Here is a 12591-nt window from a genome sequence, read left to right on the forward strand (position 1 = left end):
ACCTTGTTCTAGAGTTAAAAGGTGTAGTTAAATATGAGTATGTCATGTTATTATTAATATTTAGAAATATTTAAAATAAGCTCTGGTTAAATTAAATCTAAGGCTTGAGTAAAAGATGACATGATTGACTCTGTATTAGTATAGGATTAGTATATTTGCAACTAATATCGTTTTCTTTAGTGGGTGAAATAAAAGATTAATTTAATAACCACAGAAAGTAGCATGAGAGATACCAATACCATGTGTTGCACGTGATGGATTCGTTACTTCTGGAAAGATACATATATATTGCTGATAAGCCACCCTAATAGCTAACACCGCGGAACGCTGCGGTCTTTGTACTGAAACGCGGTGGTTGCCATAATAAAACTTTCTTGTTTCTATTATTATTATTATTTAAATATGTTAGACTACACGCGTTTATGATTTATCAATTGTGTTTCTTATGGAAGAAACAGTATTCTGATTTAGTTTTATAGGATGAAACAACGACACTTTTTTTTATTTATCTTGTCTATATTTATAGGATACATTTTGAATACGATATTTATTTGAGATTTGTTTACATACTTTTTATGTTTAATTATGTTTTAATTAAAAATAAAAAATACTTTAAATATATTTATATACATCTAAATATTATTATATATTAATTGTATCTAATTTTATTTTTAATTTATATTTTTAAAATAACTTTAAAAATAATATATTATTATTATTTATTAATAAAAAAAATTATTTTAAATATTTTATATAATTAAAAATATTAAAATATTATTATAATTTATATATATATATATATATATATATATATCGTATTCATGTGCTTTATAAAAAAATTAAAATTTGTGTGCCTGCCTATCTTGTAATATCCATGCTTCGTAGATTTTATACATTGATATGTAACCTGAATTAAAATAATCCATTCAAGAAATGATCTCGTATTACCTTTTTTTTTATCATATAGTACAATTAACATTTCAATAATGTCACGGAATTACTATTGAAATATTCCTTAATTATATTTGGAATATTATCTACTATTTCCTAAATATTCATTTATCTTGATTCCAAATAAACGCTCTGTTATTCAAAAGTTTTATACTTTTTTTATGTATAATAATTGTCATATTAAAATTTTTGTTCATCTTTTACTCAATAAATCTAGAGACAATAAAATCTACATATATATAATCTAAAAAGTTTACCAGAAGACGGTCAACGGAAAAAAAATTATTATAATTTTGCAATTGGAACAAAATTAAATATAAATAGACGTGTGTAGTCTACAAATTAGCACACACAAAAATTGGTTTTGGTTTCTGGGTTAGATTCTCCTTTCAACTTTTCAAATCACGAACTCATTCATAATTGCTACCACTCCATCCTCCTTTAATTTCACTTGAAGATGGTAATGAATAATAATGGAAATGGAAGAAGATATGGTTTGCTTCAAGCAGCAAAGGACCCTGAGTATGTGAAGAAAATGTATGGCGGATACTTGAAGGTGTATGCAGAAGCATTTGGTGAAGAAGGAGCAAGTTGGGATTTATTTAGAGTGTGTGAAGGAGAGTTTCCTGAGATCAGTGAGCTCCATAAATATGATGGGTTTGTTGTATCAGGTAGTTCAAATGATGCATTTGGTAATGACTATTGGATCCTCAAACTTTGCTTCATTTTGCAAATCCTTGATGCCATGGAGAAGAAGATTCTTGGCATTTGCTTTGGTCACCAGGTACTGTATACAGTATACATTTCCTTCTCATTCAGCACATGCTTAGTCACGTGACCTGATTGTTCTCTATATATAGGTACTATGCAGGGCATTGGGTGGAAGGGTTGGGAGAGCAAAAAGAGGGTGGGATATTGGGATAACACAAGTGAGTTTTGCCAAAGATAGAGCTCCATTATGGTACCTTGATGACCATCATAACATGCCATCATCACTCTCCATCATTGAGATACACCAAGATGAGATTTTTGAGGTTCCTGTGGGTGCAAATGTCATAGCTTCCTCAGACAAAACTGGGGTTGAAATATTTGTAATTGAAGATCACATTCTTGGAATTCAAGGTCACCCTGAGTATAACAAAGATATACTATTTAATCTAATTGACCGCCTTCTTGGTATGGACAAGATAGAGGTAATTAACAAATTGAATATCTTTTTTTGAAACAAACAATTTATAGTCCATTATAATTAGAATAATCATGCTCTTTCCGTCTTTGTACTAAAGGGGAAATTTTATATTGATATATCATCCCAAAAGGCTTAACGATTTTTATTGCAATAATAATGCAGAAAAGGTTTGCTGAAGAAGTGAAGTGCCGAGTAGAATTGGGAGAGCCTGATAGGAAGTGTTGGGAAAAGATATGTAGGAACTTTCTCAAGGGACACCACAGAATATGTGACTAAATTGGGATTCAACCTTTTCAGTGTATATTAGATTATGATAATAATGATAACTATATATAACTCCGAAAATAGATAACATGATTGAAATTTTAGATGGATAGAGAAATTCACTAATTAACATAACTCTGTACTTGAGATTCAGAAGACAATACAAATAGGAATGGTTGGATTTTTCCCATTAAATTAGTATCTTTTTGTTCAACTGTAATTTTTTCATTCTTAAATTCGATAAATAAATAAAAAGATTTATTTCATTGTTCAATTGCTACAAATGCCATTGTCGTCTGCTCTTAGCAAACTGAACCCTATCGCCCTGGTTCATTTTTTTTCGCTTTATCATTTTTCCTTTTCAAATGAGTTTTGCATTTGAAAATTCATCTCGGCTTTACATACAAAAGTGATGGCAATGCACAAGGATTACCAAAATAGAGGCACCAAACAAACGAATCATACATGTGTTTCTATGGCAGGACATGCAGCTGAAGTTCTCTTACGCTTTGATCCCCAACCCCAACAAATATCTAACTTCACAATTTTCTTTTTCACCCCTAAAAACCCTCTACAATTTGGGGCACCACATTGGCATTTTACCTCAGGTCCAAATTGCACAAATCTGATAAGTCAATAAGAAATGTTAATCCCTGATCACATAGATAAATTCACAATTTATTTCCTATGTGCTATTCTTAACATACACAGAAAAGAGATGAGAATATGCACTAAGTAGAAAATAGAAAATGAAGAAAGAAAAAAGCAGGAAATACCTGTAATCATATGTTAAGGGATCTCCCGTTTCTATTGAACGGGAAGCAAATACACCAACCCGCGTTTCACCATCTACTTGCCTGCAAGAAACAGCCAAAACTAAGACGGATACACAGCAAGGCACCTGCCATGGAATAGACAAATTCTTTCCCTTCTTGTGTAGTAATATTTGGTAGATATCTCACTACTTGTTACATGTTTTAAGAACAAGTACATTCTGCAACTAAATGCCCATCTATTTAACTCTTTCTATTAAAATCTTTGTTAAATGTATGTATGGGTATTAAATCGTGATAGCAGTTAGCAGAACTTTGGTATAATATCAAAGAATTCCCATTTCGGGTTACACAACTAGTACAACAGTGAACTAATGAAGCCAATGGAAAGAATTTTTGGCACTAACCACTTCTCGAGAACACAGTTGGGATCACAACCATGGTTTAAGAAGCGAGCCATATTTCCTTTGAAGGTTGCATCTATAGTAAAATCTTTACGAATCTCACACATGTAAAAATTCTGTGCACCCCCGTATTTCATGTCCCAAAGCCTTTTTTCACATAAAGCATCATCAATGACTGAAACAGAAAACATTTCGGTTAACGGTGGAAAGGCACACTTGAAAGATAAAAAAGGTTTTTAACAATATAAGCCAAAAGAAATGAGAGCTACCTTCTCCAATATACTCAATTATGAATTCGCCTTTGTTGATGGTTTCAGCTGCCTCTACTCCCCATCCACAATGTTCAGTCTGAATCAGAAGCACATGGTTGCACAAATTTAGAATTTTTCACCCCAAACAAAATTCAATCCCGAATATACACATTGAGATTAAAGGAGAAAAGGATGTTTCATCCACCTTGACCAGCTTAATCTTTTTCTCCTTGCGAAATGGCCTATTACCGCAATTTTCTGAGCAGCGACATGACTTTGAGCAACTTATGCATTGAACCCTAACAAAATGAAAACTCCATGTTATAATAGAATATGGGAAAAGTACAACTTGTCGAATCTATTAACAAGTCACTTGACAGGTATATGTCATGAAAATAAAATATAATAGAATCTATATAAGGTGCGGGTAAACAATGGGTGAACATTTATAACTTCTCGGATCCATGAGTGTAAAGATAAAACATTTTTTGTCAGACAAATGACATTATTCAACAGATATTGGCTGAACGGGTGTGCCAAGCTTCAATATCTCTTTATTCTCTATGATAACCATAAATTTCATTGTCAAATATAAATTGATAACAAAATAGAACAAGTACATGTTTATTGTTTATCAGTGTCATGCTCTTACGATATCATCTAACCTAAACATGATTGCCATATCATTTGGAAGAGGTAATCTTTAGCTAGATTAGTTTAAAATGTAACAACCCCAGACTAAACAATGGTGTAAAAGGTTATCATTATCACTGAATCAAATCGCATAACACAATGAAATCTAAAATCCATCTATACCTAAGCGGAAAAAAATTCATAAAATATGTAAATAAACAAACGACCGAAGACAATTCACAAGTACCTGCACACACAATCATCCGAGCAGGTAGAACTGCAACTGGTACACCCTGCACCATCATCTTCGCCACTGCGCTTCTTGACTAAGTAGGAATCTGAGATTAGATTAAGGTTAGCAATATCATGATCAGCAGTCAGTACAGAAGTTAACCTCTGTTAATGAGGAATGCAATGACAAACAGTAAAACTAGATATCCTAACACAGATGTCATAAAACTATTTTACTTAGCATTCTTAAGGAGAACTGATTATTTATTCTTGAATGAATTGGTAACTGTTTCAGCAAAATAAATAAAATGTAGGATACTGCGCCTTATATGCACATATGATGGTGGTTCCATCTTAGTCTCCATCTCTTTCCATGTAAGATCAATCTTGAAATCCTCATTGACATATGGAACAGGCAACCGACGAAATACTTCCTGGAAAAGGCCAGGGAAGTCAACAAAATTGTTGGCCAGAGATTAAACATAATAATGCAAATGGAACATGGTATAAAAAATTATCATCTATAACATTCCAAAATCTAAATATAGAAAAAAGACACTTCCATAACAGAACCCTACAGAATTGATGGCAATTTAACAATATATAGCACTTCTTTTTTTCCCAAATTGGTATCTCTTATTATCTCTAACAACGAGTATCCAAAAATGTCAATGTACCATGCCAAGACGTCATTACTTTCCAAACATTTACCATGGCTCCACGAGAAATAGAAGTACAGCACAAGATTTATACAAATATGATATGAAGCAAGAACATATGAGTCATAAATCTAACCTGTATGTCACTTGTGGAACCTTCAAGCTGCTTATCCAACAAATACAACAGTCCTGTCAGCAAACCTAATAAATGAAAAATACTAATAAAAAAATAAAAAATTGGAAATAAGTAAAAATAAGCTGATATTTTTGTCCTTCATGACGTATCTCACTCAGTTGAGAAAAGTATATCCAAAGTAGTCAAACTACTACTTTTTCCATCTTAAGCAAGGATTAATGGCAACCAAGTTTTTTCAAAGACAGAATTTTATACAAAAACTAAACTTCAGAACCAAATTCCAAGTGAGGTATTAATGTTTTCAAGGATCATAGTACGATTTAACATAAAAGTTAAATCCAGTGAGAAACATGATCGACACTCCACATATGACAACCTCCGATAGATAATTTAAACTCCAAATAAAATTGCAGTAGTATGTAGTTCTGATCATTGTGCAAAAGTATCTGACAGCGTGGTCTTAGACAAGCTAAAACAAAAATGTAAGGCGGTGAATAAATTTGGACATAGTTTACACTCACTGAAAAGTTTCAAACTAGTGCCCATATCCCTTCCCACCCCCACTCGTCCTCCTTTAAAAATTTTTATTGGACAAAATTAAAGAGACAGTAAGAAAAACCAAGTAAAGAAACAAGAAATTTGAGATTAGCAGACGCCACCAGTGTTGGTATAAAAAAAAAATCAGTGAAATTAGAGCTCACGATAAACTGGAAAACATATCCGTGTGATTGTGATTTAAGTTGTAGAGAGGAAAATGAATGGAGGGAAAGGAACAAAAAACACAAAAGACTAACATAAAGAAAAGATATTCTCTAACAGGGCAAAGAATTAAATCTGAATATGTCATGTATCTAACGAAAACATCTATTGCAGCGTAAACAATTAATATGCAGTGACAGTAAAAGGTCTCTGTGAAAAGATAAAATGACCTTTCCATCCAATCGCCAATCAGATGGATGCCTCCAACAAATAGCATGTCCAGGATTGTCCTGTAGGCTCACCACAGCCTCTGGCCATGGGGCACATTTTTCATGAAATGCATTTGTACAACGCACACACCGCAACTGCTTCTTTTGTTTGCAGACAAAGCATGCCTGTTTATAGAACCAGTTTTCTCAATTGCATTAGTGGGCACAACACTAAAGTTAATATCACAAATTATAGCTACGCCCTAAACCCCCTCTATCACTGAGATGTGATTATAATGCCAATTATGAGCATATAGCATCCACACACATACCCGTGGGCATCCTAATTGAATCTATTCATTACGCTGATTGTAAGATGCGATTCATCAAATATTCAAATACTTACATGTCGTGAGCACTTGAATTTTTTTGGATTCGAGATCCCCATAGTTTCTTTTGCACAATTGATATGGTAGATTCCCCCACAGCCACGAACAGAACAACATAGCTCCTCCCCTGGGCACACTAGACGATGGCAAACAAGGCATTCAACCTGAACCAATACACAGAACTAGATTCTAATCTCCCCAGTGTTCATAGCAAAATCTACAGACTTCAGGGAAAAGAAATTGAATTGTACCATTTTGGAAGCGCCAACGAGGAAGGGAAGTGAGAATTCAAGATCGGGATCCTCGGAGCCAATCTTGTTCCTCTTCTGAGAGAACTCTCTGATTCCATCCTCCAAACCCTTGGCGTCACCATTAGCTGCTTTAACGGCAGGAACCTTAATCTCGGTTCCGTGAGTTTTGTGGATGCGAATGCCATCTTGCCGAAGAGCATAGCGCGTGTAAACAACGGTGTTGGATGGTGGCGGTAGGTTTTTGAGGTTGGCTGAGTGGAGAGAATTGGTTAAGACAGGAGGGTCTGCGGGGGTGGGGAGAGCTAGAGTCTCGGAAAGAGACAAATTCCCCAAATCGGGCATGGTTGGCGGTGGAATTTGGAACCCTAGAATTTTGGAGGAAGATGCATGGATTGGAAGAAGAAGAAGAGGGGGTGGTGGATGAGGAAGAAGGGAGAGAAGTAAAGACTGAAGGAGTAAGGAGGAGAGTGGCCAAATAAAATGAGCGGGAAAATGTTTTCGTTTTATAATTTCATCTCAGAGCGCGGCGGAGGAATTTTTAAATTAAAACCATTAAAGACATTTAATTTCATAAATTGAAAATATTAATTACTATTAAATGGAATTAAATACCGGAAGGCTTGTAAAAATGCCAAATGTTATTAATTAAGAAATGAAATTATCTATCTTGTACTCTATGACGATCTCCAGTAGAAAATTCATCTCAATTTTTATTTATGGTCCACCTATCAAAAAAAGTAATTCCACAATAGTTTTTGCGTCATAAATAATAAATAGAAACTCAGAGCATCTCACTCTTCTCCATTAAAAGGAATTAACTTTAGTCTCTATTGTGGTCCTACTTAATTAATTAATTAAAATACTTGAAATTAATGAAATTAATTATTTTTAATAATATTATTTAAATTTATAAATTTAAAAATAATTCACTATTAAAGAATATTAATATTAAATAAATTCATATATAACAATAATACACAATATATAATTCGGGATTACACTAATTTATAAAATTACTTAATACAAAGAAAAACATAATTAAGCTCTATAAACGATAAACATTATAAAATTACCATATGTGTTCAATCAAGTCCTCTTTCAATTGTAGGTAAGTGGTATATACAGAATAATAAAATATTAATTTATTAATAATAACGGTAATATAGTAACGGCTAGTTTTCAATGATTAATTTTGCAACCGCTAGTTTTATAACTGCTAATTTTAATAATGTGATTAACATTTTAAATTTTAAAAATAAAAATAATCAACCCAACTAAAAATTATTTTGTAAAGTGTAAAAATTAAATTTATTTTTTGATGTAAGTAAATTTAATTAATTATAATTTAATATAATAGTATAAATAATATTTAATATTAATTATGATATAAATAATTAATATAAATCATTAACTAAATAAAAATTTAATTATTTAATCTAATTAATTATTATAATTATTAATAAATTAATTATAATTTAACTACTTAATTAATTATTATTTATTTAATTAATATAAATTATTAATTAAATAAAAATATAATTATTTAATATAATTATTTAATTAATTTAAATTATATATAATTATTTATTTTTTAAATAACTTGCCAAATGACAAGTTATTATTGGGTAACAAGAGTCCCCGTTCAGAGGGACTCCCCCTTCTTGATCCAAAAGAAGGAATTCCTTCTTACCTCACTCCAATGGTTGGTTCCAACTTTTTTGACATGCACAGTCATGAGAACTCCAAACAAGCAACCATTAGAATTGCTCTAAAGACATGTATTAAGATTATAAATTAAAATTTTTTTATTGAAAATACAAAATAAATAAATTTTTTATGTGTTTGTTTTATATCTATTAAATGAGAAGATTTAAAACATTCCACTAATGATAAGTTTATTAGCACATGTTAGCTAAATTTTTAAGAAATTTTGTTTTTTTAACCAACTTAGATTTGTCTAGTGATTAACCCACTAGTTTGTTTAACCAAATGAGTAACTAGTAGTGGCAATGGGATTGAGAAGGGCAGGATTTTACTTTACCCGACCCACCTCACCATACAATAACTCGCATAAAACTCATTCTGCGGCTAAGAATAGTAAAAAATTGAAACCTAACCTATCCTCGTCAGCTCCTATCATTATTAAAATCTAACCAAAAATAAAATTTCAAAATTTATATAACCATCGTCACATACATAACATAAATTAAACTGAAAAACTTTACAATTATACAATATTATTAATTATTTTACTAATTATTTTATGTATATTAGATATTAAAATTATATATATTATATATACAAGTAGGTATTACCTAAACCTAATTCTCATCCAACTCCCACCCTGCCAAGACCCTGAGCCGACCAAATAAGGGAGGATATCCGTGAGTCTGAATTATGTTGCTATTTTTGGCAGTAACTCATTAACCAATGGTAAATAGGTTTAATTATTTTGTTGGCCTCTATAATTTTACGAAATTTTTAATTAGGTTCTTATACTTTTTTTTCTTTTAATTGAGTCTCTGTACTAATTTTTTTTCAATTAGGTCCCTTTTGGTAGTAATTAGCTTAATTGTATAAGGACCCAACTAAAAAAAAATTGGTGTAAGGACTCAAATAAAAAGAACAAAAAGTGTAGGGACTCAATTAAAAAAAATTAGTGTAGGGACCCAACCAAAAGGAAAAAAAGTATAGGACCTAATTAAAAATTTTGCGAAACTATAGGGACCAACAGAGTAATTAAACCCCTTAAATAAAACTTAGATCCGTGACAGATTAATTATTGACTATGAAGTACGGACATTTTATTGAGTTATTGTGTTTGTGTGTCAGACACATTTTGGACAGACACTCATCGACACTCGTCCGACACGCGTGTACTGTATCCAACTGTGTCTTAATAAAAGATAAAAAAGTTTTTTTCGGACATATCTAAATACCATCACGTATCAGCGTGTCTAGCGTTATTCTTAACATGTATTCTTGAAATTAATTTAAAAATAATATATTATTATTTATTAAAATAAAAAATCTTTTAAATATTTTATATAATTAAAAAAAGATATTAAAAATAGTTAAAAAATTATTCTATATTTTAATATTAATAAAATATTAAAATATTATAGTAATTTATCTAAAAAATACTTTGTATTTATCGTATCCTGTATTTTATAAAATTTTAAAATTTATGTATCTATATATTTCGTATTATGTCGTTTTTCGTGTCCATGCATAGTTGATTCTTGAGAATTTAAAATCTTCTATTAAGAATAACCTTAACCTTTGTTAACTAAATCCTGATTTAAATATAAGTTTAGCTAGCATATTCTATTTGGGCACACATGTTAAAAATATAAATTAAAAAATATTAAAAATCGTCAGAATTTATTATTTTTGTTATGATTTAACTAGTAACTTAGTTTGTTTAGTCTAGTTTATTTAGTCTAATAATTTAACAATATATTTTATCCCACACCTTTAAATATTAATGGCTAAAAATAATAAATTTTGATAATCCTATAATATTTTTCTTTAATAAATATATTGAAAACTAAATTTTAAATATTTTTCTATAAAAATATTCTTATTTTAATGTGTCACGTAAATCTTTTAAATATTTAGCTAGTACATTTTAAGATAATAATAACATAAATTTAATAAGTTTATTACATATTTAATACATTAAAAGTATAAAAAATTATCATTTTAATAACTTTTAGTTAAATAATTTTAATTGTATTCTTAAAATGTGTCTTTAATTTAAATAGATGTTCACACTACTAATAACTCAATTACATTGAATAAAAAAATTGTTTTTTTTTAATGAGATGTCTAAATAATATTCTCATTTCTTTTATTTATAAAATATACGCCTTCTTTTTTAAAAGATTAAAATAATATACCCTTTAGTCTATTTATCCAAAAGAGCTATCAGTAATTATATTATATAAAATATTTTAACTTGATTATTATAATAATAAAAATATTTTGGTTATTATAATTGTTACGTGGGTAACATGAGCTTAATGAATTGGGCTTGTAAGGTTGGCCCAAACGCCAAGGTGAGGTGATCTCCGACTTGGTTTGCGTATGGGAGTCGCCGTCTGATTTGTGTGTATGAACGAATGGGGGGTGGTACCTGCAAAGACACTCCGATGCCTACGTCAGCAAAGGGTTTAGCAGGTTTTGAGAGTATTGGAACTTGAAGATACCAGAGGGGTGTCAGTGTATTTATAGTGGTGAACCAATAACCACCGTTGGAGTAGTTCCATCTTTTAAGGTGGATAACCGTCCCTTTATCTTAGGGTAGTTGAGATATGACTCCTGAAAATGGGTTGAGAGATTTTAGTGGCAGTTACTTATTTGAATAAGTGTTATCTGCCAATTATCCTTCAAACCCAACTTCGTTGAGGTGGAGTCTGTGTTGAATTTGACCTCTTATGAGGAAGTCGGTAAGTAGCGAAGGCCATCAGTGGGGATTGGGCCTTTAGGTATATTTGGATCTGAGCCATAGTGTTGCCAGGGTATGAACAGTGCCCCTACTCGAGTCCGATCTCTTTCATTTATGAGTCGGATTCGAGTATTTGAACTCGATCTTGTAGCCGACGTGATTTTTAAAACCGACGTGATTCAAAATTCTCAACCATCGTGTCTAATCAAACGTCGCGTTTGTTGGGGTTTTCGCATTTACACGTGGGAGCAGTTAATTGGTAACGACGCGTTTCTTTAATGATCGCGTCAATTTACCCTTATGCCCCTGGCATGTTATAAATACTTTTCCCTCACTTTTTTTCTGTTTTCTTTCGTCTTCTGAAATTTCTTGTTTCACACTCTCTGTTCTTTTCAAAGAAACAACTCTTTTCATCTCGGAGTGCTTTGCTAGCGCTGTTACTGCTTCTCTTCGTGTTTGCAGACAAAGGTTAATACTTTCTTTCTCCTCTTCTACCCTTTATGTTGGTGCTTTGTTAGAGGAGTTTTGCATGTTCTTAGCGAGTCTATTTATTAGTCTAGTGATCCTATTTGTTTTGCTTTGGAGAGAAGTTGCTTGGTCTTTGGGAAAGCCCTATTTTTTTATGCCCTTTCTTTTTTCTTTGTAGGTCTTGCCCCTTTTGTGCCTACTTCTTTGTTGAAGAAATGTCTTCTCACATCCCTGAGTCCCTTTCGAGATGGGTAGATGATACGGTACTGGAGGAAAGCCCTTTAGTGGATATTGACTATATCACTGACCTTCGTACCCACCATAGGATTTGTAGCGATGAGGTTGATGAGTCAAAGTATGAGTTGATGGCATCGGGTCCTGAAGACCGGGTTTGTTTAGGGAGGGTTGTTGATTCAGACCCTCATTTTTTCTTTATGTATGATTGCTTTTTTACTCGTTTGGGGGTTTCCTTCCCCTTTTCTGACTTTGAAATAGAGGTTTTGAACCATTGCTGAGTTGCTCCTACTCAACTCCACCCTAATTCTTGGGGTTTCATGAAAATTTACCAACTTGTCAGCCGAGAGCTAGACTTCCCGACTTCCACAAAGATCTTTTTCATCTAACCAAGCCATTT

At 31.7% G+C, this 12591-nt stretch overlaps 2 protein-coding genes across 2 annotated transcripts; one reads left to right on the forward strand and one right to left on the reverse strand.

Moving 5' to 3' along the window:
- Positions 1–1287: 1287 nt before the first annotated feature.
- Positions 1288–2678, forward strand: LOC130948035 (gamma-glutamyl peptidase 3-like). The gene is made up of 3 exons (XM_057876772.1): positions 1288–1735; positions 1812–2144; positions 2303–2678. The coding sequence occupies exons 1-3, from the start codon at positions 1409–1411 to the stop codon at positions 2414–2416; spliced, it is 774 nt and encodes a 257-aa protein (XP_057732755.1). The 5' UTR covers positions 1288–1408; the 3' UTR covers positions 2417–2678.
- LOC130932504 (histone-lysine N-methyltransferase ASHR3) lies at positions 2679–7381 on the reverse strand. Its single transcript, XM_057861836.1, has 11 exons — positions 7040–7381; positions 6806–6952; positions 6421–6585; positions 5492–5518; positions 5016–5130; positions 4713–4803; positions 4038–4131; positions 3851–3929; positions 3585–3756; positions 3181–3261; positions 2679–3029 (listed from the first exon to the last, which is right to left on the reverse strand). Exons 1-11 carry the CDS (start codon positions 7379–7381, stop codon positions 2864–2866), a joined length of 1479 nt encoding a protein of 492 aa, XP_057717819.1. The 3' UTR covers positions 2679–2863.
- Positions 7382–12591: the final 5210 nt, after the last annotated feature.

Source organism: Arachis stenosperma, chromosome 1, assembly GCF_014773155.1.
Source record: "Arachis stenosperma cultivar V10309 chromosome 1, arast.V10309.gnm1.PFL2, whole genome shotgun sequence".
In the NCBI taxonomy this organism is placed as follows: Eukaryota; Viridiplantae; Streptophyta; class Magnoliopsida; order Fabales; family Fabaceae; genus Arachis; species Arachis stenosperma.

Coding starts and splice junctions, on each gene's coding strand:
- LOC130948035 (XM_057876772.1), top strand. CDS start 1,409: ATGGTAATGAATAATAATGGAAATGGAAGAAGATATGGTTTGCTTCAA. Junction 1,736..1,811: donor GCATTTGCTTTGGTCACCAG/GTACTGTATACA, acceptor CTCTATATATAG/GTACTATGCAGGGCATTGGG. Junction 2,145..2,302: donor TTGGTATGGACAAGATAGAG/GTAATTAACAAA, acceptor ATAATAATGCAG/AAAAGGTTTGCTGAAGAAGT.
- LOC130932504 (XM_057861836.1), bottom strand. CDS start 7,381: ATGCCCGATTTGGGGAATTTGTCTCTTTCCGAGACTCTAGCTCTCCCC. Junction 6,586..6,805: donor AATTCAAGTGCTCACGACAT/GTAAGTATTTGA, acceptor TTCTATAAACAG/GCATGCTTTGTCTGCAAACA. Junction 3,262..3,584: donor AACTGTGTTCTCGAGAAGTG/GTTAGTGCCAAA, acceptor TGTTTCTTGCAG/GCAAGTAGATGGTGAAACGC.